This window comes from Erinaceus europaeus, chromosome 9 (assembly GCF_950295315.1).
Source record: "Erinaceus europaeus chromosome 9, mEriEur2.1, whole genome shotgun sequence".
Taxonomy (NCBI): Eukaryota; Metazoa; Chordata; class Mammalia; order Eulipotyphla; family Erinaceidae; genus Erinaceus; species Erinaceus europaeus.
In genome coordinates, this window is record NC_080170.1 from 11,091,471 (window position 1) to 11,115,916 (window position 24,446).

Here is a 24,446-nt window from a genome sequence, read left to right on the forward strand (position 1 = left end):
ATAAAAAAATTAGAAAAAAAAGTAGATGCTGGAAATGGTGGATTCTTAAGGCTGGCACCAAGCTCCAGCAGCTGGAGGTAAATATATGTGTGTGTGTTGTTTATTATACATGAGTTATTTATCTGGTAGGAAATAAGAGTTTCACATGTGAGAGAAGCCAGAGCATAACTGCAATACAGGTGGCACCTTGGATTGAACTGGTAGCCTCAGGCATGAAAGTTTTGTGCCCTACCAGCTGAGCAATTTCCACAATCTATTTATTATTTTTAAATATTTACTTTTAATGAGAAGGACACAGAAAGAGATACGGAGTGAGATCCAAGCACTGTTCAGCTCTGACTTATGGTGGTGCTGCTGGACTGAACCTCAGATGTGAGTTTCAGGCATGAAAGTTTTTTACTGTTTCCTCAGCCCTATTTATTTTAAAGATATATTGATTAAAGGGGCTAGGCAGTGGTGCACCTAGTTGCGTGCACATGCTACAATGCACAAGGATCCTGGTCCCCATCTGCAGGGGGCAAATTTCACAAGAGGTGAAGCAGGTTGATCTCTCCCTCTCTCTACCCCACCCTCAATTTTTATCTGTTCTATCAAATAAAATAGAAAAGGGGGAGGGGATGGCCACCAGAACCAATGGATTTGTAGTGCTGGCACCAAACCCCATTGATAACACTGGTGGCAATTTAAAAAATTTAGGGAGCTGGGCGGTAGCGCAGCGGGTTAAGCGCACGTGGCGCAAAGCACAAGGATAAGGATCCTGGTTCGAGCCCCTGGCTCCCCACCTGCAGGGGAGTCACTTCACAGGCGGTGAAGCAGGTCTGCAGGTGTCTGTCTTTCTCTCCCTTGTCTTCCCCATCTCTCTCCATTTCTCTCTGTCCTATCCAACAACGACAACAATAACTACAACAATAAAAAAAAAAAAGGGCAACAAAAGGGAATAAATAAATGTTAAAAAAAAGTTTATGAATGAGAAAGAACCTGAACATCTGGCACTAGGGCTTGAATTTGGGATTTCATGCTTGAGAGTCCAATTTTTTATCCACCTTCCATTCTTTCCTCATTCATTCATTCATTCATCTATCTTTTTTTTTTTGTTTGTTTGCTTCTAGGGTTATTGCTGGGGCTCAATGCCTGCACCATGAATCCACTGCTCCTGGAGGCCATCTTTCCCTCTTTTGTTGTAGCCTTGTTGTGGTTATTATCGTTATTGATGTTGTTCGTTGTTGGATAGGACAGAGAGAAATGGAGAGAGGAGGGGAAGACAGAGGGGGGGGGGAGAAAGACAGACACCTGCAGACCTGCTTCACCGCCTGTGACCCCCCTGCAGGTGGGGAGCCGTGGGCTGGAACCAGGATCCTTAGGTCGGTAGCTTTGCACCACATGCGCCTAACCTGCTGTGCTACCGCCCGACCCCCTCATCCATCTATCTTAATAAGTGATGGAGGGAGAGCCCAGAGCACTGCTCAGCTCTGGTAAATTGTGTGCCAGTTTAAGAGTTTGATCCCTAGCACTGCATGTGCCAGAGGGACCCTATGTTTCTCTCCTATGTCTCTCATTAATAAACAACCAAATAAAAATTGTTTAAAAAGGTTTAACAAATCATTTGGCACAGGGGACTGGGCGGTGGCGCACTGGGTTAAGCACACAAAGTACAAAGCATAAGGACCTGCGCAAGGATCAAGCCTTCGGCTCCCCACCTGCAGGGGGGTCGCTTCACAGGCGGCGAAGCAGGTCTGCAGGTGTCTGTCTTTCCTCCTCTGTATCTCCCTCTCCCCTTTCAATTTCTTTTTGTCTTATCCAATAAAAATGGGAAAAATGGCCTCTAGGAGCAGTGGATTCGTAGTGCAGGCACAAAGCCCCAGCGATAATCCTGGAGGCAAATAATAATAATTTGGCACAAACAACGAACATTTGGCAAGTAAAAAAATAAGACGCTCATTAACTAGCAAAACAACTCCCCCCCCCCCACAATCCCAATAAGGAAAGACTGAGCAAATTAACTTGGTGCCTCGCTGCACAGGAAACTGATTCTAGGAGAGAGGACGTAAGGACAGTGGGGGGTGGGATGGAGGAGTGTGCGGGCAAATTCAAAGCCCGGCTTAGCTCACACCCAGCTGGGCGGGGCTCCCGAGAGGAGTTGGGGTGCCTGGGGCGGCCGCGAAAGCGCGCGAGGCCTGTAAGCTGGGGGGGGGGGGGGCGGCGCCCCACCACCTGGCCCGGCTGCTGGCTCTGCGGCCACGTGGGCCGGGATCACCCGTTGGCGCAGCGCTCGCCCCGCACAGCCCCTCCTCGCGGGCGTCACAGGCTGGGAGCCGCGCTTCCCGCACTCGGGAGGGGAGGGGAGGCCAGCCCCACCTGCTCCTGCGGACCTACTGTGTTCCTGGCTTGTGGTGCGGGGCAACAGCAGCGAAGAGCTCCAAGGAGCTTCTGTCTCTTGGGGGGGGGGCGTGTTTCAGTTGGGGTGGAGACACAAGAAGACAGAATAAACAAGTAAACGCGTTTGATCATTTCAAGAGCAATGCGAATGTACTGGCTTATTTATACACGTGTTCCCCAGAAAACAAAACACGATTGTGCAACTTTCCTTTTTTTGAGGGGTGCTGATAGTGGTGGTGGAGGTCCGGGTTTCATCCTGTCTGAAACTGGAGCAGGAGCTCGGGCAAACCTGGGCTGAGCCCAAGTCAAACCCCCCCCCCCATCGGTGAGGAGGGGGGTGGATGCGACTCTACCTGCGTGTCCGCAGTCAGGAGGCTGGGAGGATTCGGAATGCAGCGAAGGCCCCGAATTTGGGGTGCTGCCCCCTCTCTTTGCTGAATCTCCCTCTACCTCCTTAGGGTGCAAGTGAGGTCTTCCCCCACTGCAGGAGGCGCCCCTGGGAGAGCGGCAGGGTGACAGCTGGGTAGTGCCCCCCTCTCCAGGGAACTTGGTTCTACCGTGGATCGTCCAGTGGGTGCATCAGCGGAGGACGAGGTCGGGGCAGAGGTTTTTTTTTTTTTTTTTTTTGCCTCTAGAGTTACCGCTGGGGTTCGGTGCCTACACTATGAATCCACTGCTCCTGGAGGCCATTTTCTCCATCTTGATGTTGTTGGATAGGACAGGCAGAAGTTGAGAGCGGAGGGGAGGAGGACAGAGAGGAGGAGAGAAAGACAGACACTTGCAGACCTGCTTCACTGCCTGTGAAGCGACCCCCCTGCAGGTGGGGAGCCGGGGGCTCAAACCGGGATCCTTACTCCGGTCCTTGCGCTTCGCGCCACGTGCGCTTAACCCGCTGCGCCGGCGCCCGGCCCCCGAAGAGGACTCCCTTTGATTCATCATCTATCTGGTCGCAGGGGTGGCTGAGGCTGGGATCCCTGAAGGCCTCGTGCTGCTCAGGATCGTCCTTGAATGAGGGCGGAGAGCGGGGAACGCGGCCACATCTGGGATTGCAAAGGGCGCTAGGATCCGCGAGCGCGGGGAGCCGGGGGGTCTCGCGGACGCCCCCATCGCGAAGTCCCGTCCCGAGCGAGCCGGGAGGCGGGGCCAGGGACGCCCGGCTCCACCTGCGACGGGCGGGGGCGGGGCCTACTTGCCGCCGCGGGCGAGTCCACTCTCGCGGGAGCTCTAGGGCTGCGCCCCTGCGGCGCCACGAGTGGGCGAGTCGGGAACCGCCGGGCAACGGCCGCTTCCGGTTCCGATGACAGCGGCGCCGGAAGTCGAGGCCGGGTCTGCGGGACGAGCTGACGGCCGGGGACTTCTGGGCCAGGGGACACGGGCCGAGGGCGTGTCGCGGCGGAGCTGGGACGCGGGGCGGTAGCCGTGCAGGGTTCGGGGTCCGGGCCTTGCGCGAAGCCCCCCGCGCGGGACTGTCCTTGGGCCGCTTGTCTCCTCAGTCGGCGGCCCGGGGCCGGGAGTACCCCGGCTGACAGGAGTCGCCGGCCGGCCGGGCCGGACCGAGGTAACCCTCGCGGGCTCGGGCAGAACCTCGAGGAGGGCGAGGAGTCGCCTCCTCCGCGCGTTGGTGGCGGCGACCCTCCCGGCGGGGTTGCAGACCGGCGGCAACGTGGGAGTGAGGTTGGGGAGGTGGCTGGAGTTCACCCCCATACACGCGACGGTTCCCCCACTCCTGGTGGATTTTTTTTTTTCTCTTCAATTTCCAGAGGCTAAAGAAGGTGAAAGACTGAGGGAGAGAGAGAGAGAGAGAGAGAGAGAGGAGAGACATACCTGTGACTATGCCTGCTGCATGGTGATCCCATGTGGCGATCAGGGGCTGGGGTTCAAACCCAGGTCCTTGTGTGCGGTAAGCAGTGAGCTAGCTCCCAGTCCTTTTTAGTTTTTCCTTTTTCTGTTATACTTATTGTTGTCGTCGTTGTTAGGACAGAGAGACATGGAGAGAGGAGGGGAAGACAGAGGGGGGGAGACAGACACCTGCAGATCTGCTTCACCGCCTGTGAAGCGACTCCCCTGCAGGTGGGGAGCTGGGGGCTCGAACCGGGATCCTTCCGCCGGTCCCTGCGCTTCGCGCCATGTGCGCTTAACCCGCTGCGCTACGGCTTGACTCTTCCCCCATCTTTAAAAAATTTATTTACTTTTATTTCCTTTGTAAGAAACAGGGCAGGGGTAGATAGCATAGTGATTATGTAAAGAGACTCTCCTGCCTGAGGCTTCAAAGTCCCAGGTTCAGTCGTGCACTACCATAAACCAGAGCTGCATAGTGCTCTGGGGAAAAAAAGTTACTAAGCAAAGAGATGAAAGACAACTACCAGATAGTTTCAGGCATATGTGGAATCTAGAGAGCTGATGCACATGAACCTGCAAAAAGAGAGAGAGAGAGAGGGAAAGAAGCAAGGGCAGGGGTAGATAGCATAATGTTTATGCAAAGAAACTCTCATGCCTGAGGCTCCAAAGTCCCAGGTTCATTCCCCTGCACCATCATAAACCAGAGCTGAGCAGTGCTCTGGTGGAAAACAACAACAACAACAACAAAAAAAAAGGGTCTGGGAGATGGTGCAGTGGATAAGGCACTGGATCCTCAAGCTTGAGGTCCCAAGTTCAGTCCCCAGTGGCACACATACCAGAGTGATGTCTGGTTTCTACTCTCTCTCCTCCTATCTTTCTCATTAATAAACAAAATCTTAAAAAAAAAAAGAAGCAAGCAGATTGTTTCTTTAAAATTTTGTTTTAAATTATATTTATTGGGTAGAGACGACCAGAAATTGAGAGGGAAGGGGAAGATAGGAAGAGAGACAGAGAAACACCTGTAACACTGCTTCACCACTTGGAAAGCTTTCTCCCTGCACGTGGGGACTGGGGGCTTGAACCCTGGTCCTTGCACATTGTAACCTGTGTGCTCAACCAGGTGCGCCACAGCAGATTGTTTATCTTTGGGAGGTGGGAGGGTGGGGACACAAAATTTTGGTGGTAGGTGTGGTGTGGAACTCTACACTGTAATCTTACAATCTTGTAAGGAAATGACAAATGAAACTATTTATTGATAAGAGCAAGGGGACCAGGGCGTCACTCTGGCACATACAGTGCGAGGGATGGAGCGCAGGGCCTCGAACCTGCCATTGCTGTGCTCTGCTACTGCTCCATCTTCTGGGCTCCGCTGTTTTTGTTTGTTTTGTTTTCACCAAAGTGCTGCCCAGCTCTGGTTTATGGTGGTGGCAGGGGTTGAACCTGGGGCTTCAGAGCCTCAGGCTAACGTCTGTTGTGCTATTGCCGGTGTTATATTTATTTATTTGATAGAGACAGAGAACTTGATAGGAAAGGGGGTGATAGGGAGAAAAAAATCCCAACACCGCTTGTGAAGCTTTCCCTCTGCAGATACAGACTAGATCTTGAATCTGGGTCCTTGCACGCTACCAGGTGCTGCCTCCCCATTGATTTCTTTTTTCCCTTTAAAAAAATTAAAAAAAAATTATTTTTCTATTTATTGCATAGAGACAGAAATTGAGAGGGGAGAGGGAGATTAAAAGCGGGGCACCTGCAGCCCTGCTTCCACACTTGCAAAGATTTCCCCCTGCAGGTGGAGACCCAGGGCTTGAAACCAGTTCCTTGTACTTTGTAGCAGGCGCACTTAACCACTTGTGCCGCCCCCCACTCACCCCACCCCCCATTTATTTCTTTGGGAGAGAGAGAGAGAGGGAAGGAAAGAGGAAAAAGGGGGAGAGAGAAAGACCAAGAGCAGCATTATCTCTTCACATGCGCCCTGGCGCTTTCTGAACATGGAAGTCCTGAGCTGTGCTGATGAGCTGTCTCTATTAGGTTCCAAGCAAGAGTGACGCACGGGGTGGAGAACTAGTGGGGGTGGAGAGTGCAGAGGACGAGGGGTCAGTGGAGGCTCTGCGGTTCCAATCAGGCTAAGGGGGCCTTTCTGGTGATTTGCACATATTTCCCATTCCTGCCTCCAGGGTTATTGCTGGGGCTGGTGCCTGCACTATGAATCCACTGCTCCTGGAGGCCATTCCCCCCCCTTTTGTTGCCCTTGTTGTCTATCGTTGTTATTGTTATTGTCATTGCTGTCGTTGTCGGATAGGACAGAGAGAAATGGAGAGAGGAGGGGAAGACAGTGGTGTAGAGAAAGACGCACCTGCAGACCTGCTTCACTACTTGTGAAGTGACCCCTCTGCAAGTGGGGAGCTCTAACGGGGGATCCTTATGCTGGTCCTTGCACTTTGTACCATGTTCGCTTAACTCCCTGCACTACTGCCCGGCCCCCAACTTTTTTTTAATAGTTTTATTTTTTATTTATCTCCTTTTGTTGCCCTTGTTTTATTGTCATAGTTATTACTGTCGTTGTTGTTGGCTAGGACAGAGAGAAAGAGAGACAGGATGGGAAGACATAAAGGGGGAGAGAAAGATAAGACAGCTGCAGACCTGCATCACTTCCTGTGAAGCGACTCCCCTGCAGGTGGGGAGCCGGGGCTCGAACCGGAATCCTTACTCCAGTCCTTGCACTTTGCACCACGTCCGCTTAACCCGCTGCGCTACCACCGGACTCCCACTTTTTTTAATATTTATTTTTATTTATTTATTTATTCCCTTTTGTTGCCCTTGTTGTTTTTTTTAATGTTTTTTTTTTTTTATTGATGTCGTTGTTGAATAGGACAGAGAGAAATGGGGAGAGGAGGGGAAGACAGAGGGGGAGAGAAAGACAGACACCTGCAGACCTGCTTCACCGCCTGTGAAGTAACTCCCCTGCAGGTGGGGAGCCGGGGCCTCGAACCGTTATCCTTACTCATGCCAGTCCTTGCGCTTTGCGCCACATGAACTTAACCCGCTGCGCTACCGCCCGACTCCCGACTTTTTTTTTTAAAACATAGCAGGCACTATTTATTTATTTATTTAAAAAATTTATTTATTTTAAAGATTTTATTTATGAGAAAGATAGGAGAGAGAGAACCAGACATCACTCTGGCACATGTGTTGCTGGGGATCAGACTCTGGACCTCATACTTGAGAGTCCAAAGCTTTATCACTGAGCCACCTCCCGGACCACTTAAATATTTATTTATTCCCTTTTGTTGCCCCCTTTTTTATTGCTGTGTTACTATTGTTGTTGCTGTTGATGTCATTGTTGTTGGATAGGACAGAGAGAAATGGAGAGAGGAGGGGAAGACAGGGAAGAGAAAGACACCTGCAGACCTGCTTCACCACTTGTGAAGCGACTCCCCTGCAGGTGGGGAGCCGGGGGCTCAAACCGGGGTCCTTACACTGGTCTTTGTGCTTCGTGCCACGTGCACTTAACTCCCAGCGCTACCACCCAATTACCTATTTATTTCCTTTTAAACTTTTATTTATTTATTATTGGATAGAGAGAGAAATTGAAAGGGGAGGGGGAGATAGAGACACCTGCAGCTCTGTTTCACCACTCCTGAAGCTTTCCCCCTGCAGGTGGGGAGCCAGGAGCTTGAACCAGGATCCTTGTGGGTCCTTGCACTTTACACCACCTGTGCTTAACCCTCTGCGCTACTGCCCGACTCCCAATTTCTGGCTATTTTTATCCAATAAATAAATAAAGATAACTATAAAGGGAATAAAAAAGAAGTTAAAATCTAAGGTGGAAGTAGAGTGAAGAACAGTTATGCAGAGACTTTCATGCCTGAGGCTCCAAAAGTTGGGGGGAGGTTTGAAAAATCCTGAGTCCTCTTGAATGAAAATGTGTGTGGGCCTATCGGTTGAGCAACCACCTGGCCCCCAAGGAAGGTTTTTTTTTTTTGTTTTTGTTTTGTCTCCAGTGTTATCACGGGCTTGGTGCCTACACTACAAATCCACTGCTGCTGGAGGCCATTTTTTCCCCATTTTGTTACTATTGTTGCTGTTGCTGTTGTTGGATAGGACAGAGAGAAATAGAGAGAAAAGGGGAAGAATGGGAGAGAAAAACAGATACTTGCAGACCTGTTTCATTGTCTATGAAGTGACCCCCCTGTGGGTGGGGAACTGGGGACCAGGATCCTTGCACCATGTGTGCTTAACTCACTGCGCTACTGCCCAGCCCCCCCCCCCCCAAGGTTTTATTCATCATCATCTATTCTTCTTTCACTTTCCTCCCTAAGATTTATTTATTTATGAGACACAGAACCAGAGCACCACTGTGGCACATGCAATGCCAGTTTTGAATGTGGGACCTCATGTTTCTAGACTGTAGGAAACCCTTTGTGTATTCGACATATGTTCTTTATTTGCATGTGTTCTGGGTTGCATGCATGTGTTTTAATTCCCATAGATGCTATTCTACCTGGACTTCATTTTGTTTCTCTCCCATTCCCTGGAGCATGTTCTGGGGTCTTAGTTATGTTTTCAGGGGTTCATCTGGAGTCTGCTTTGTAGTGCTGCCCACTTGCCGTAGATGCATCTTCCCGATTTAATTTCCTTGATTAATTGGCATTTACGTCAGTGGTGAGACTCAGTTGCTGCCACAAAGTATATGAGGATGACAGTCCTTTCTCAGCTCCTTAGCGGTATTTCCACTTGCTGCCTTGAGCTCTCCTTCGAGAATCCTGGTAGCACTTGCTATTTTTGAGGCCAGGCTGTGACCTTGGTGAGCCCCTGACTTTCCTTGAACTGTGTTTACTTTTGGAAAATGGTGATTCTGGTTTTCAGACACACTTGGCTTACACTCTTTTTTAAAAAATATTTTATTTATGTCTTTTTTGCTGCCTGTTTTTTTTTTATTGTTGTTGTAGCTATTGTTGTTGATGTCGTCATTGTAGGATAGGACAGAGAGAAATGGAGAGAGGAGGGGAAGAGAAAGATAGACACCTGTAGACCTGCTTCAGCCTGTGAGGCAACTCCCCTGCAGGTGGGGAGCTGGGGGCTTGAACCGGGATCCTTACGCCAGTCCTTGTGCTTTGCGCCATGTGCGCTTAACCCACTGCACTACCGCCCGACTCCTGGCTTACACTCTTATGGGCTGCCTTTCTCCCTCTCTGATTGCCTCAGAATGCTCAGTGGTGAATTTCCTTTTTCTCCTCTTTATTAATGCTGGATGGACTGTCATTCTAGCCACTAATCCTTGCCATTTTCCTTTCCTGGGAAATGGACGCCTGGCAGACTTGGTCCAGAGAGCTGTGGTGGAATTTCTGGAGTCGCTTCAGTTCCCAGGCCTTGCACCCCAGCTGCATGACCTTGGGCAACTTATTTAATCTCTGTCTCATTTTCTCATCTGTCAAGTGGGTCTAGTAATTGTACCTACCTCATAGTGTTTTCGTAAGAATTAAGTAAATTAGTGCATGCCAAGTCGTTAGCACAGTGCCTGGCACATAATAGGCCCCTAGTTAACTGTTCTAGCAGTAATGAGTGTTAAGCACGGTTTCAGACAGGAGTCTAGTTATAGTTTGGCTTTTAACGGCTCGTGTTTTTATGGGGGACTTAAAGGGGGAAGGGCATGAGGAGAAGGCATGTCTGCAGGAGACTGTGATTACTTTCTGGTGTGATAGCATCAGCCTTAAGGGGAGGGCACTGACACCCCTTCTGTGCCTGCCCCATCTGGTGGAGAGACAGTGGCTGTGGGCCAGGCTGGGGTGATGAGGCCTGGATAGCTGCTGGGAACAGCAGGAGCCTGGTGCTGTTGGGAGAACCTGGGCAGCCTTGGACACAGGCTTCTCTGTGTGGTGCTACTTTGTGTCCTCTGACAGAAGGACAGCTGGTTAGATAGGAACATTCAGTAAGAACCCTCTCATTTCAGCTCCCCTGGTGGGTGGAGAGAAATCAGCTCTGCCACCCATATTCATGGACCACCATCCGCGTGCTCAGTGTCAGAGGTGTTTCCAAAGTGGACAGGGCTCAGAGGATGGGGGGTGGTGGTGGTACAAAAAGGTTATTTTCTTTTAGTGGTAGGGTGAGGAGGGAAAGTCATGTTACCAGAAGTCTGTGGTCTGGAGCCAGGGAGATGGGCTCCCGAATAGGCCATTGATGATACTGAAATCTAGAGTGTGTGGGAGCAGGCCAGGGCCAGCTCTCAAAGGTGGGGCAGTCTGATGACCCTGGCAGGGGCCAGCTTCACACTGGTGGAGGAGGACCCTGGATGTGAAGGAGCAAGGGCTCTGGCTGGCTGCTCGAAGCTGCTTGTTACTGGGACAAGAGCAGGGAGGCTGATGCAGTACCAGTGGGTGAGGCTGCTTATTCCATGGACTTCCTTCCAGATCTTTCCCACCCCCATCCAAGGACAGACAGCCTTCATGGCGCCTGTCACTGCAGTCCATGGAAAAGCACATCCACTGACCGAAGGGAAGCTGACCACGTGAGGATGCATGGGATATGGCAGGGTGGGGGTGGAGTTCTAGTCAGATGGGCCAACGTGGGGGTTAGGGATACTCACTCCCATGCGGCTGAAAATCGCTAACATGAGGTGCCCTAATAATAGCCCACTATTGGAAGTTGGGCAGTAGTAGCGCAGTGGGTTAAGCGCACGTGGCACAAAGCACAAGGACCGGCATAAGGATCCTGGTTCGAGCCCCCGCCTCCCCACCTGCAGGGGAGTCTCTTCACAAGTGAAGTAGGTCTGCAGGTGTCTGTCTTTCTCTCCCCCCTCTGTCTTCCTCTTCTCTCTCCATTTCTCTGTCCTGTCCAATGACGACAACATCAATAACAACAATAACTACAATAATAAAAAAAAAAACAGCCCGCTGTTGACCAGAAGTATCATATTACTGATAACATAAGTCAACTAACACATGTATTTTTATTTTTTATTTCTCTTTTATTAGTAACATAAATGAAAAATATTTGAATTATCTATATTTATTGGATAGCGATAGCCAGAAATTGAGAGGAAGGGGGAGATAGATAGGGAGAGAGACAGGAAAACACCTACAGCCCTGCTTCACCACTTGTGAAGTTTTCCTCCTGCTGGTGGGGACTGGGGGCTTAAACCTGAGTCCTTGCACATTTGTAACATATGTGCTCAGCCAAGTACACTACCACCTGGCCCCAGTAACACAAATTTTATGTTACTATGATACATCCTTTCTTTTCTTTGCATTCTTTCTTTCTCTCTTTCTTTCTGAGAGTGGAGAGATAGAGAACCAGAACACTCCGGCACATGCCATCTGAGGATCCACCTAGGAACACCTTATCCACTATGCCACCTCCCAGGCCACATATTATATTCTTTTAAAAATATTTACTTTTTGTGGGAAAGGACCAGAGTACTGCTCAGCTTTGGCATAAGGTGATGCTGGGATTTGAACCTCTAGTATTTGGGGCCTCAGCCATGCAAGTTGGTTTTCTAACAGGCTGAGCTACCTCACGGGCCCAGTATGCTGTATGCTGTGGCATTTCGCCTGGTGCTGTTGCATACTGTTTTTTTTTTTTTTTTTCCCCTCCAGGGTTATTGCTGGGGCTTGATGCCTGCACCATGGATCCACTGCTCCTGGAGCCTATTTTTTCCATTTTGTTGCCCTGGTTGTTTTATCGTTGTTGTAGTTATTATTATCGTTGTTATTGATGTTGTCGTTGGATAGGACAGAGAGAAATGGAGAGAGGAGGGGAAGACACAGAGGGGGAGAGAAAGATAGACACCTGCAGACCTGCTTCACCACCTGTGAAGGGACTTCCTTGCAGGTGGGGAGCCGGGGGCTTGAACCAGGATCCTTAACATGGGTCCTTGTGCTTTGGGCCACATGCGATTAACCTGCTGCGCTACTGCCCGACCCCCATGTACTGTATTCTTACGAGAAGTATACTTAGAGCAAAAATATATTTGTAGAATAGTACATCTGTTCACAGGGAAATGTGATTGGTGTAGTTCATACTCGAGTGCTTCCAGGGCCTGTGGAGGGCTCTGCAGCCTGTTCTCGCATGTAAGACATGAACAAAGATTATAGAGTTGAAAACCGAGTCATTTTCTCACCGTGATTCGGTAAGCGTTGCTATAAGATTTGTGGAGGGGGCACAGTAGCCCTTCATACCTTGTCCCAGCCCTGGGGGCCTAACTCAGTGGGTCCCCTTGCCCAGGCAGAGGCCGCCATGGAGCAGTGTGCAAGTGTGGAGAGAGAGGTGGACAAGGTCCTGCAGAAGTTCCTGACCTATGGGCAGCACTGCGAGCAGAGCCTGGAGGAGCTGCTGCACTACGTGGGCCAGCTGCGGGCCGAGCTGGCCAACGCAGGTGAGTGTCCCTGAGCACCGACCCTGCCTGGTGATAGATGGGGTCGGGAGGCTGCTGGTGAGGATACGGGTACGCAGACCCCTTGGCCTCCTCGGTAGGGCGAGTGGAAGTCTCAGAACTGTTTCAGAAGCCTGCTAGGAATTGTTACTTACTTGAGGTCATTCCATATATATTTTTTTTTAAATTTATTTTTTAAGCCAGGGTACTGCTCAGTTTTGGTTTATGGTGGTGCTAGGGATTGAACCTGAAACAGGAACCCAAGACATGAAAGTGCTATTTCCCTAACCCTGATTATTTTTTACTTATCTTTTCTTTTTGATTTGTACCTCTATTTAAACATTTTTATATTTATTTATTCCCTTTTGTTGCCCTTGTTTTATTATTGTTGTTGTTATTATTGATGTTGTTTGATAGGACAGAGAGAAATGGAGAGAGGAGGGGAAGACAGAGATGAGAAAAGAAAGACAGACACTTGCAGACCTGCTTCATCACCTGTGAAGCGACCCCCCTGCAGGTGGGGAGTCGGGGGCTCGACCCAGGATCCTAATGCGGGTTCTTATGATTTGCGCCACCTGCACTTAACCCACTGTGCTACCAGTGACTCCCGTTTAAACATTTTAAGATATTTCAAGACCATTTCAGATTTATAGAAGAGTTCTAAGAGGATGTATGATGGTTCTAATTTCTCCACATCTTCATCAACACTTTTTTTTTTGCTACCAGTGTTTCCTTGGGCCTTGGTGCCTGCATAACTTCACTGTTCCTAGTGGCTTTAAAATATTTTTTTTCTTTCTTTTCCTGGTAGAGACAAATAGGGAGAAAGAGAAGGGGTAAGGAGGAGAAAGAGTAACACTGTAGCACTGCTTCACCACTTGTGAAGCTTCTCCCCTGCAGGTGGGGAGCAGGGCCTTGAACCCGAGTCCTTGAGTATGATAAGATGTGTGCCTCTTACCTGGCTCCTGCTTTGCAATTTTCTAATGACTAATGATGCTACACATTTTTATATGCTTGTTGACCATTTATCTTTGTTTGAAATATGTATATTGCCTAGTTTTCTGCTGAATTACTTTATTGTTGAAGTGTATTTCTGTATGTATTCTTTATTCTAGACCCTTATTAGATGAAAATTATGTTTTTTCTTTTGCTTATGCTTTTGTTATCGTATCTAAGATCCCTTTACCTAATCCAAGGCCATGAACATTTACTGCAGCCCTCCAGGGGACCCCTCTGTCAGCCACCCTCTCCCTGGTGATGTCCCAGTGCTGCCGGAAGATCAAAGACACCGTGCAGAAGCTGGCTTCGGACCACAAGGACATTCACAGCAGTGTCTCCCGCGTGGGCAAAGCCATTGATAGGGTGAGCAAGTGGGCGGCTCTGCCATGGGGTGTGGAGGGGGTGCCCTGAAGCTGGCTAGCACAAGGCTTCCCTGGAAAAGAGTCATAGGGCTCTGTCTCTTGTCCTGCCAGAACTTTGACTCTGAGATCTGCGGTGTGGTCTCTGACGCAGTGTGGGACTCTGGGGAGAAGCAGCAGCAGATTCTGCAGATGGCTATTGTGGAGCACCTGTACCAGCAGGGCATGCTCAGCGTGGCCGAGGAGCTGTGCCAGGTAATGGCTGCCTTTGCACCCACTCCATGCTTGCCACGTCCCTCTTCTTTTAATTAAAAAAAAATGTACAAATACACATACACACACACAATTTATTTGGATAGAGATATTGAGAGGGGAGGGGAGATAGACACCTGTAGACCTGCTTTAGCATTCCTGAAGCTTCCCCCCTGCAGGTGGGAGGGGGTCCCTGTTATTCTTTACTTCTGATATTTTTACTGAAGTAACGTTAATTTTGTTTTTAAAAGAATTTTTTAAAAGGAATTTTTTAAGGAATTGGGCGGTAGCGCAGTGGGTTAAGCACACATGGCGCAAAGCGCAAGGACTGGTGTAAGGATTCCAGTTCAAGCCTCCGGCTCCCCACCTGCAGGGGAATCCCTTCACAGGTGGTGAAGCAGGTCTGCAGGTGTCTGTCTTTCTCTCCCCCTCTGTGTCTTCCCCTCCTCTCTCCATTTCTCTCTGTCCTATCCAACAATGACGACATCAATAACAACAACAGTAATAACTATAACAATAAAATAAGGGCAAAAAAAGAATAAATAAAAACAAACAAATAAAATAAACAACAAAGGAATAAATAAAAACAAATAAAACAAGGAATGAATAAATATTAAAAAATTTTATAAAAGGAATTTTTAAAATAATTTACTAAATAGAGACAGAAAGTTGAGAAGGGAAGGGGAAATAGAGAGGGAAAGAGACAGAGACACCTGTTGCCTTGCTTCACCACTTGTGAATCTTCCCCCCTGAAGTTGGGGAGCAGGGCTTGACCTGGTTCCTTGCACATTGTAATGTGCGCTCAGTCAGCGCATCACTGCCTCACCCTGTAACATTGATTTCTAACACTGTACCCCCATTTTTAAAATGCTCTTTTTAAAAATTTGTCTTGTTTTTGGCACTCATCTGGGCTTCACTATGCCTGCATGATTCTATAGAATTTTTTTTTTTTCTTATTAAGCATAGAGAAACAGAGAGGAAAAGAGACACACCACAGCACCATCCTGCATGGTTCTCCCATGTGGTGTCAGGGCTCAAGCCAGGTAAAGTATGTGCTCCACTAAGTGAGCTGTCTTCCATCCACTAAAGATTTATTTTTATTACATATGAAAGAGAGTTTAACAAGATACAGAGAGAAAAGGGGATGGGTCGGGGTGGGAAGAGACACATAGAAGCCAGAGTGCCACTCTGGCATGTGCTGCACCTGGATTTGAACCTGGAACCTCAAGGTGTGTAAATCTGATGTTCTACCAGTTGAAATAGCTTCCTGGCCACTGTGTTATTCTTCCTTCCTTCCTTTTTTTCTCTTTTTAGGTTTTTTAATACTTATTTTACTTATTTATTCCCTTTTGTTGCCCTTGTTGTTTTATTGTTGTTGTCGTTGTTGGATAGGACAGAGAGAAACGGAGAGAGGAGGGGAAGACAGAGAGAGGGAAGAGAGAGACAGACACCTGCAGACCTGCTTCACCGCCTGTGAAGCGACTCCCCTGCAGGTGGGGAGCCGGGGTTCGAACCGGGATCCTTATGCCGGTCCTTGTGCTTTGCGCCACCTGCGCTTAACCCTCTGCGCTACAGCCCGACTCCCCTCTTTTTAGGTTTTAAGATTTTTTTTTTGCTTCTTAATGGGGGGGGAGCGAGAGAGAGAGAAAACAGATCATCACTTTGGCATATTTGATTCCAGGGATTGAACTCAGGACCTCATGCTTATAAATTTGGTACCACCTCCTGGAACACTTTTTAAAAATTATTGTAAACTTTATTTATTTATTATTAGATAGAGAAAGAAAGAAATTGAGAGAGGAGGGGAGATAAGAGAGGGAGAGAGACCCCTGCAGCCCTGCTTCACCACTCATGAAGCTTTCCCCCTGCAGGTGAGGACCAGGGGTTTGAACCTGGGTCCTTGCGCACTGTAGTCTGTGTGCTTATCAGGTGCGCTGCCATCTTCCTCCCCCCCACTCCTGGACCACTTCCCTGTTCTTTTTTTTTTTTTTAGATATATATTTATTATTTATTCCCTTTTGTTGCCCTTGTTGTTTTATTGTTGTAGTTATGATTGATGTTGTTGTTGTTGGATAGGACAGAGATCCCGGGGGCTCAAACCGGGATCCTTATGCTGGTCCTTGCACTTTGTGCCACCTGCGCTTAACCTGCTGCGCTACTGCCTGACTCCCCGTTGTTCTTTAAATATATTTTGGGGAGTCGGTCAGTAGCGCAGCAGGTTAAGTGCATGTGGTGCGAAGTGCAAGGACCGGTATAAGGATCTCGGTTTGAGCCTCTGGCTCCCCACCTGCAGGGGAGTCACTTCACAAGCAGTGAAGCAGGTCTGCAGGTGTCTGTGTTTCTCTCCTCCTCTCTGTCTTCCCCATCTCTCTCCATTTCTCTCTGTTTTAATGACGACAACATCAATAACAACAACAATAATAACCATAACAACGATAAAAAAGGTAGCAAAAGGGAAAATAAAAATATAAAATAAAAAAATATATATTGTGGTCTGGGAGATGGCTCAGTGGATAAAGCATTGAACTCTCAAGCATAAGGTTCTGAGTTCAAGCCCCAGCAGCACATGTACCAGGGTGATATCTGGTTCTTTCCCTCTCTTCCTATATTTCTCATTAATAAAAAAATCTTAATATATACACACACACACACACACACACACACACACACACATATATATATATATATGAAAGGAAGTCACTTCCTCTCCTATAAATCTAGGGTGGCTCTAGAAATTTATACTGTGAAAAGTGAAGTGATTGATTTCTAGCTAGAGTTAGTTCATGTTTAGCCAGCCAGGGTTCTGAGCCAAAGCTTTTTATAAAAAGGGAGATCAGCATTTTAAAAATACCACTTGTGTGAAAGATACACTGGCAGTAAAAGGATACTTTCCCTTTATGTAATTATGAGTGTTGGAAAGGAGTGATTGTCTCCCCTTTTGCTCCAGCACTAAGAGTGAGGTGGTTTGCTCGTCTAGCCTCAGGAAGCCCAGCCTGGGGTAGGCAGACACCTAGAGTTTGGGCACTGGCCGGACCCCACTGCTGCCCATCCCATGTTTGGGGAATGAAGTTTTATATTTGTACAGAGAATGGGAATACACCACACCTTAGTGTGGGATCACACTCCCCACAGGAATCGACACTGAATGTGGACTTGGATTTCAAGCAACCTTTCCTGGAGTTGAATCGAATCTTAGAAGCTCTGCATGAGCAAGACCTGGGGCCAGCGCTGGAGTAAGCTGGGAAGGGGGATGGAGGGACAGTGGCCACTTTGCCTGGCCTTTTGGGATGGCTCAGCTATGGTTTTCACTTAACCCAACATACTTGATGTGCCAGCCCTGTTTTGTAGGTCTCTAGGCGTTTGGAACCCACTTCTCACCCCCACTCTATCGGGCTTTCTCTGTGTGCCCCCCCCACCCCCGCACGCTGACCGTCCCTGTCTCCCCAGATGGGCTGTCTCCCATCGGCAGCGCCTGCTGGAGCTCAACAGCTCCCTGGAGTTCAAGCTACACCGACTGCACTTCATCCGCCTGTTGGCCGGTGGCCCTGAAAAGCAGCTGGAGGCCCTGAATTACGCCAGGCACTTCCAGCCCTTTGCTCGGCTGCACCAGCGGGGTAGGTGTCTGCCTGCTAGATGTCCCTGTGGGCCAGGTCAGGTTCCTGGACATCTCTCCTCAGCTTGGGGCTCTTGGATCTTCTCTCATTGACTCCAAAAACTTAAGGCTCCAAACTTAAGGCTCTCCTCACCCTTTTAAGCTTCATTTCAGACCTCCTCATGGCCTGACACCCCACACTCAGCACCCGTATCTGCATATATCCTTAACACTCGTGCCCCAGGCTGCTCTGCTCAGCCCTGCACAGGCCTCCAACCCAGAACTCCTAAGGCTCACACAGCGTCTCGTGAGTCCTCTTCTTTCACACTACATTTTAAAACTGGTTGTTTGGCAATTACTTTTACTTTTTTTTTTTTTTTTTTTTTAATATTCCCTTTTGTTGCCCTTGTTGTTTTTTATTGTTGTAGTTATTGATGTCATTGTTGTTGGATAGGACAGAGAGACATGGAGAGAGGAGGGGAAGACAGAGACAGGGAGAGAAAGACAGACACCGGCAGACCTGACTCCCCTCCAGGTGGGGAGCCAGGAGCTTGAACCAGGATTCTTACAATGGTCCTTGCACTTTGTGCCACGTGCGCTTAACCCGCTGTGCTACAGCCCGACTCCCTTATCTTACTTATTTTTTTTTAATTGGGGAATTAATGTTTTACATTCAACAGTAAATACAGTAGTTTGTACATGCATAAAATTCCCCAGTTTCCCATTTAACAATACAACCCCCATATTTTACTTTTTTAAATAAACTTGATTTGATTTGACAGGACAGAGAGAAATTGAGAGGGAGTGGGGGTGGGGGGAAGAGACAGACACCTGCAGCACTACTTCACCACTTGTGGTGAAGCTTTTCCCACTGCAGGTGGAAACCAGGGGCGTGAATCTGGGTTCTTGCACATGGCGGCATGTATACTTAACCAGGTGCACCACTGTCCAGACCCGTATTTTTCTTCATTAAAAACTATGTATCTATTTTAATGAGATAGAGACCAGAGCACAGCTCAGCTCTGGCTTATGGTGGTGCTGGGGATTGAGCCTGGGACCTCAGAGCCTTAGGCATGAGTATTTTTGTGCAGAGCCATTATGCTGGCTCCCTAACTGGGTGATGATTTTAATTGAGAGAAAACAGAAGGTTGGAGCATAATGGTTATGCAAACAGTCTCTCATGCCTCAGGTTCCCAGGTCCCAGGTTCAATCCCCTGTACCACCATAAACCAGAACTGAGCAGTGCACTGGTATAAAAAAAAAAAAAAGTGGGGGGAAACAACATTAAGCAGTGTGGGGATTTGAACCCATAGCTTCATGCACGCAAAGCACACGCTCTTAACTGCTGAGTCACCTTCCCAGCTCTAAACCTAAGTGTCACCTGCAAGATGGTCACCGGTCACCGTAACCAGCTGTTAGTAACTGTTTCCTTTAGCTCCACTCACACTTCTCAGTTCACAGTTCATTTAGAAATGTGAACACCAGGGGCCAGGCAGTGGCACCTTTGATAAGAATGCATATATTACATTGTGCATAAGCCCCAGGTTCAGGCCCCCAGCCCCCTCCTGCAGGGGGAAAGCTTCACAAGCATCGAAGCAGTGTTGTAGGTCTTTCTCTCTACCCCCACCTCCGTTTCCCTCTAATTTCTCTAGTAAAAAGGGAGAGGAAATGCCTGTGCTGTGGGTGGACTGGAGGAACTAAGGCACCTCCTTACCTGGTGCCTGCCCTCATCCTGCACAGGCAGCCGGAGACTCCGCCTGCCCACTCTGTTCAGGAAAAGCAAGTTTTGCATCAGGCATTTCAGTCGTTGAGGGGTCAGGAAGCCGCCCCCATGGATGGCTGAGCCCTGACACACGTTACCTTGTAGAGATCCAGGTGATGATGGGCAGCCTGGTGTATCTGCGACTGGGCTTGGAGAAATCACCCTACTGCCACCTCCTGGACAACAGCCATTGGGCAGAGATCTGTGAGACCTTCACCCGGGATGCTTGTTCCCTGCTCGGGCTTTCGGTGGAGTCGCCCCTCAGCGTCAGGTACTGTGTGTGTGTATGTCTGTGTTGGGCAGCACACTTGGCGCGTTTGGAGGGAAACAGTGTGCTGAGACCCCGTTGTGTGCAGGGGTGGTGTCGGTGCCTTCCTTCAGACCTAACCTGGCTGTGGCAGCTGTCCTAGGTAGGAATGACCTATTTATAGAGTGGAGAAGCAGAATAGGAGGAGTTTGTGGCCTGGGTTACCATGGTCAAGATTTCCATTTTGTGAGGTCTCTTTTTGCCAGCCAGGTTTTTTTTTTTTCCCCTTGTCTGTTTAGTCCAAACCACTACTCAGCTAATGGCTTATGGTGGTGCGGGAGGACTGAACCTGGGAGCTTTAGCCACGAGTGATAGCAGAGTCATTGTGTTACCTCTCCTGCCCGTGCCGTGCTTTTAATTAAAAACAAACAGGGGAGTCGGTGGTAGCGCAGCAGGTTAAGCGCACGTGGCGCAAAGTGCAAGGACCGGCATAAGGATCCCGGTTCAAACCCCCGGCTCCCCACCTGTAGGGGAGTCGCTTCACAGGCGGTGAAGCAGGTCTGCAGGTATCTATCTTCCCCTCCTCTCTCCATTTCTCTGTCCTACCCAGCAATGACGACAACAACAATAGCTACAACAATAAAAACAACAAGGGCAACAAAAAAGAAAATAAATAAAAGAATGTTAAAAAAATTTAAACTAGAGCATTGCTTAACTCTGGTGTATGGCGGTGTAGGGGATTGAACCTAGGACTTGGGAGCCTCAGGCATGAGAGTCTCTGCATAACCATTATGCTATCTCTCCCACTCCCCAGCCCTCTTTCTTTATTTTCAGTATTAGATAAAGAGAAGAGAGAGGTGGCCTAGGGGAGGTGGTGCAGTGGATAATGTACTGGACTCTTAAACCTGAGGTCCCAGAGTTTGACCGATGGCATTACATATGCCAGAGTGATGCTCTGGTTTTCTCTTCATTAAAATATATAGGTGGTCTGGGAGGTGGCGCAGTGATAAGGCTTTGGACTCTCAAGCATGAGGTCCTGAGTTCGATCCCTGGCAGCACATGTGCCAGAGTGATGCCTGGTTCTTTCTCTCTCCTATCTTTCTCATAGATAAATAAAATCTTAAAAAATTATATATATATGAGGAGCCCCATGGGGGCATACCAAGTAGAGTGTACACGTTGCCATGCCTAAGGACCCTGCTTCAAGCCTCTGGTCTGCACTCAGACCAGAAATCTTTTCCTGTCTCAGAAAAGAAGAATAAACAGGGACTGGACAGTGGCACACCCAGTAGAGTACTCATATTACTACATGTTAGGACGTGAGTTCAAGCTCCCATCCCAACTTGCAGGGAAGAGAAACTTCACAAGCAGTGGAACAGTGCTACCGGTGTCTTTCTCTTTCCTGATTTCTGTCTCTATAAGAGATACCACCAAGAGCAGTGGAATTGTCTTGCAAGCACCAAGCTCCAGCAATAACCTTGGTGGCAAATAAATAAATGTTAAAAAAGGATTGGAGAAGAGACGGGAGAGCCACCACAGCACTGCTTGTGAAGCTTCCCCAATGCATGGTGCTTGAACCTGGCCCTTGAGCACAGTAAAGTCTGTACCCTCCCAGCACATAGGATCTCTTCAGTAAAGTCCCTGCGCCTGTGTACCCTGAGTTATCACATGACTCTCCTGCAGCTTTGTCTTCTCACCACCTCTCTTAAACACCACTGCCCTGTGGGGAGATAAGTGCTTTCACCTTTTTAAAAAAAAATTATTTATTAGATAGAGACAGAGAGAAATTGAGGGGAGGGGAATATAGAGAGGGAGAGAAACAGTTAAGACACCTGCAGCTCTGCTTCACAACTCGTGAAGCTTCCCCCCTTCAGGTGGAGACCAGGGGCCTGGATCCTTGCACACTGTAATGTGAGTACTTAAGCAGCTGCACCACCACCCATGCCCCCCCCCCTTTTTTTAAACACCAGATTACTGCTTAGCTTATGGTGGAGTACGTAATGGAACCTGTGAGCTCAGGCATGAGAGTCTCTTTGTAGAACCACTATACTGTTTCTCCACCCTGCTTTCACTTTCTTTCTCTCTCTCTCTTTTTAAAAATTTATCTTTATTTGATAGAAACAGCCAGAGGAAGAGGAGATAGGGAGACAGAGACACCTACATCACTGCTTCACCATTTGTGAAGCTTTCCCCCTACAGGTGAGGACTAGGGGCTTGAACCCAGATCCTTGCACGTTGTAACTTGCTCAACCAGGCTTGCCGCCACCTACCCACTTCCCCTTCACCGCTTTCACATTTGAATAGAAAGCTAGGGGTGTAGTATCCCCCTTTTTTATATTTATTTATTTTCCCTTTTGTTTTAACTGTTGTAGTTATTATTGTTATTGATGTCATTGTTGTTAGATAGGACAGAGAGAACTAGATAGAGGAGGGAAAGACAGACACCTGCAAACCTGCTTCACCACTTGTGAAGGGACTCCCCTGCAGGTGGGGAGCCAGGGGCTTGAACTGGGATCCTTATGCAGTCCTTGTGCTTTGCGCCACGTGTGCTTAACCCGCCCATTTCTTTTTAGAGGTCTATAAGCAGGGCCTTCAAGGGGGAATGAACTTGCCTAGGACCTCAGAGTGAAAGGCATGTGGACCTGATCCCAGAGCCACACCCTGCATCACAGTGGCCAGTATCATGGTGCTCGGACCCCCAAGTGGTGGACTCCATCCTCCTCTAGTTTGTCCCATGCATTCTGGACACAGAGCAGTATTCTCAGCACCCTGCACTATCAGTGACCTCTGCACCATCATATCCCTTTTGTCTCACAGATTTCTAGATTCGGGGTAGGGAAACAGTAGAGTAATACTGGAGTTGCACACACAGAACTACATACCTAGTACTTCACAAGCCGTTGAGAGATTCTAGGTGTCCCTAGTTGTGTATGGGCAGTGTGCTGGGCCTCCTGTCTGCCGGGTCCTTGTTCTGGGCCCCTACAGACCCTGCATTTTGTTCTGCAGCTTTGCATCTGGCTGTGTGGCGCTGCCTGTGCTGATGAACATCAAAGCTGTGATCGAGCAACGGCAGTGCACAGGGGTGTGGAGTCACAAGGACGAGTTACCGGTGAGGCCTGGCTGTGGGAGGTGTGGGCAGAACTTGCTGGGGTGGACAGCTGTGACGGGAACTGGGCCTCACCCTCCTCACCTCCCCAGATCGAGATTGAACTTGGCATGAAGTGCTGGTACCACTCTGTGTTTGCTTGCCCCATCCTCCGCCAGCAGACTTCAGATTCCAACCCTCCCATCAAACTTATCTGTGGCCACGTCATCTCTCGAGATGCACTCAACAAGCTCATCAATGGAGGAAAGTAAGTTCCCCATGCTCAGCTCCATCTGGGATCGGCTCTCCTGCTGACCAGTCCCTGAGCCTTGGATTCTCCTCCCTTTGCAGGCTGAAGTGTCCCTACTGTCCGATGGAGCAGAACCCAGCAGATGGGAAACGCATCATATTCTGACTCCTGTCTTTGAAGGAACTTTGCTGGAATGTCTCCCCCCCCCCCCCCCAATAAGCCTTGGCCTGAGGATGGCTGGTTTCAGTACTGTGGTCCGCTTGGCCAGAACAGCTGGCTGAGGAGTGCTACTGTGGACAGAGGCCCAGAGAGAGGGGTGCCCACCTGACCTGGACAGTGGGCTCCTTAGCTGTGGCCTCTACTGCTCGTCTCCCTGTTTGTATTTTTGCTGTTGACTTAGTAGCACCTGGCAGAAGAGGACTTGGCCAGTAACAGCACTCTCCATACCCACTCTCCACTGGGTCTCTTAACGGCCACACTGGCACTTGTGTCCACCTTCTCCAGTGTATGTACTCATTTCCTACTGTAAATAGTCTGGGCTAAAACTGAATGCTCTCCTTTTATAGCTTGGAGCAAATATATTCACAGGTCTTCTCCTTACTTTGCCTGTCTTTAGCTTCACTGACAGGGTATCACTACCTGTCTACCATGTTCATTGCTGGGCTTGGCCTGGCTGCTGCTGGCAAAGCTATGCGGGCAGTTGCCATGTCCAGTTACAGAACCCAGCCACTACCTCTGGTGGAGAGGGAGCCCTGAGATAGAGCAGACCCTGCACAGGGCGCCTTCACTCATCTCTCTTCCCTCTACTGGCCACCAGGCTCACAGCAATGTACAGGTGAGAGTGGCACTCAGACCAAGTCAGATCTAACCCTGAAATCCTCCCAGGGGTGCCTGAAGCTGTGTGCTGAGTCCCATGCTGGGCTTCTAAGAGCAGGAAGGGACCTTAAGTCTTCATTATTTGAAAGTATCAAGCTGCCGGGGCTTTTATGCCAAGCAGAAGAGATGGCCTGGGGTTCCTATTTAATAAACTGTGTGGGAGGGTAAATTGCTTTCATAAGCTTGCCTGTGGCACTGATGGTTCCTGGGGAAGTAAGGGAGGAATGGGCTGTCCACGACATGGGCTACAGGTTTCCGTGCAGTGGGGCCTGGACTCAGCATCCTCCTGCAGCTCTAACTCTGGTGGACAGCCAAATTTTAGCTTGAGCCTCATACCAGCTCTCGATGGCCAAGGATCAGCACCCAGTGACCTTAAAGCCTTTGGGTTCTCTAGTACAAAGGGCTGCTTCCACTCCTGCCCAGCAGCTCCTTGGCTCCACCAGC

The 24,446-nt window shown here is 49.0% G+C and overlaps 1 protein-coding gene across 5 annotated transcripts; it reads left to right on the top strand.

The window, feature by feature from the left end:
• Nucleotides 1–3,639: 3,639 nt before the first annotated feature.
• RMND5B (required for meiotic nuclear division 5 homolog B) lies at nt 3,640–23,726 on the top strand. 5 transcript variants are annotated; one of them, XM_007524326.3, is made up of 10 exons: nt 3,640–3,934; nt 12,436–12,586; nt 13,797–13,942; nt 14,053–14,193; nt 17,323–17,423; nt 17,638–17,804; nt 19,650–19,815; nt 22,798–22,900; nt 22,990–23,144; nt 23,228–23,726. In XM_007524326.3, exons 2-10 carry the CDS (start codon nt 12,448–12,450, stop codon nt 23,289–23,291), a joined length of 1,182 nt encoding a protein of 393 aa, XP_007524388.1. In that variant the 5' UTR covers nt 3,640–3,934; nt 12,436–12,447; the 3' UTR covers nt 23,292–23,726. The 5 variants fall into 5 exon arrangements, with proteins under 5 accessions (XP_007524388.1, XP_016044147.1, XP_060053249.1 ...); XM_016188661.2 differs by having other exon boundaries at nt 12,440–12,586; XM_060197266.1 differs by lacking the exon at nt 12,436–12,586 and having other exon boundaries at nt 3,913–3,934.
• Nucleotides 23,727–24,446: the final 720 nt, after the last annotated feature.

Coding starts and splice junctions, on each gene's coding strand:
- RMND5B (XM_007524326.3), top strand. CDS start 12,448: ATGGAGCAGTGTGCAAGTGTGGAGAGAGAGGTGGACAAGGTCCTGCAG. Junction 22,901..22,989: donor GTCACAAGGACGAGTTACCG/GTGAGGCCTGGC, acceptor TCACCTCCCCAG/ATCGAGATTGAACTTGGCAT. Junction 23,145..23,227: donor AAGCTCATCAATGGAGGAAA/GTAAGTTCCCCA, acceptor CTCCCTTTGCAG/GCTGAAGTGTCCCTACTGTC.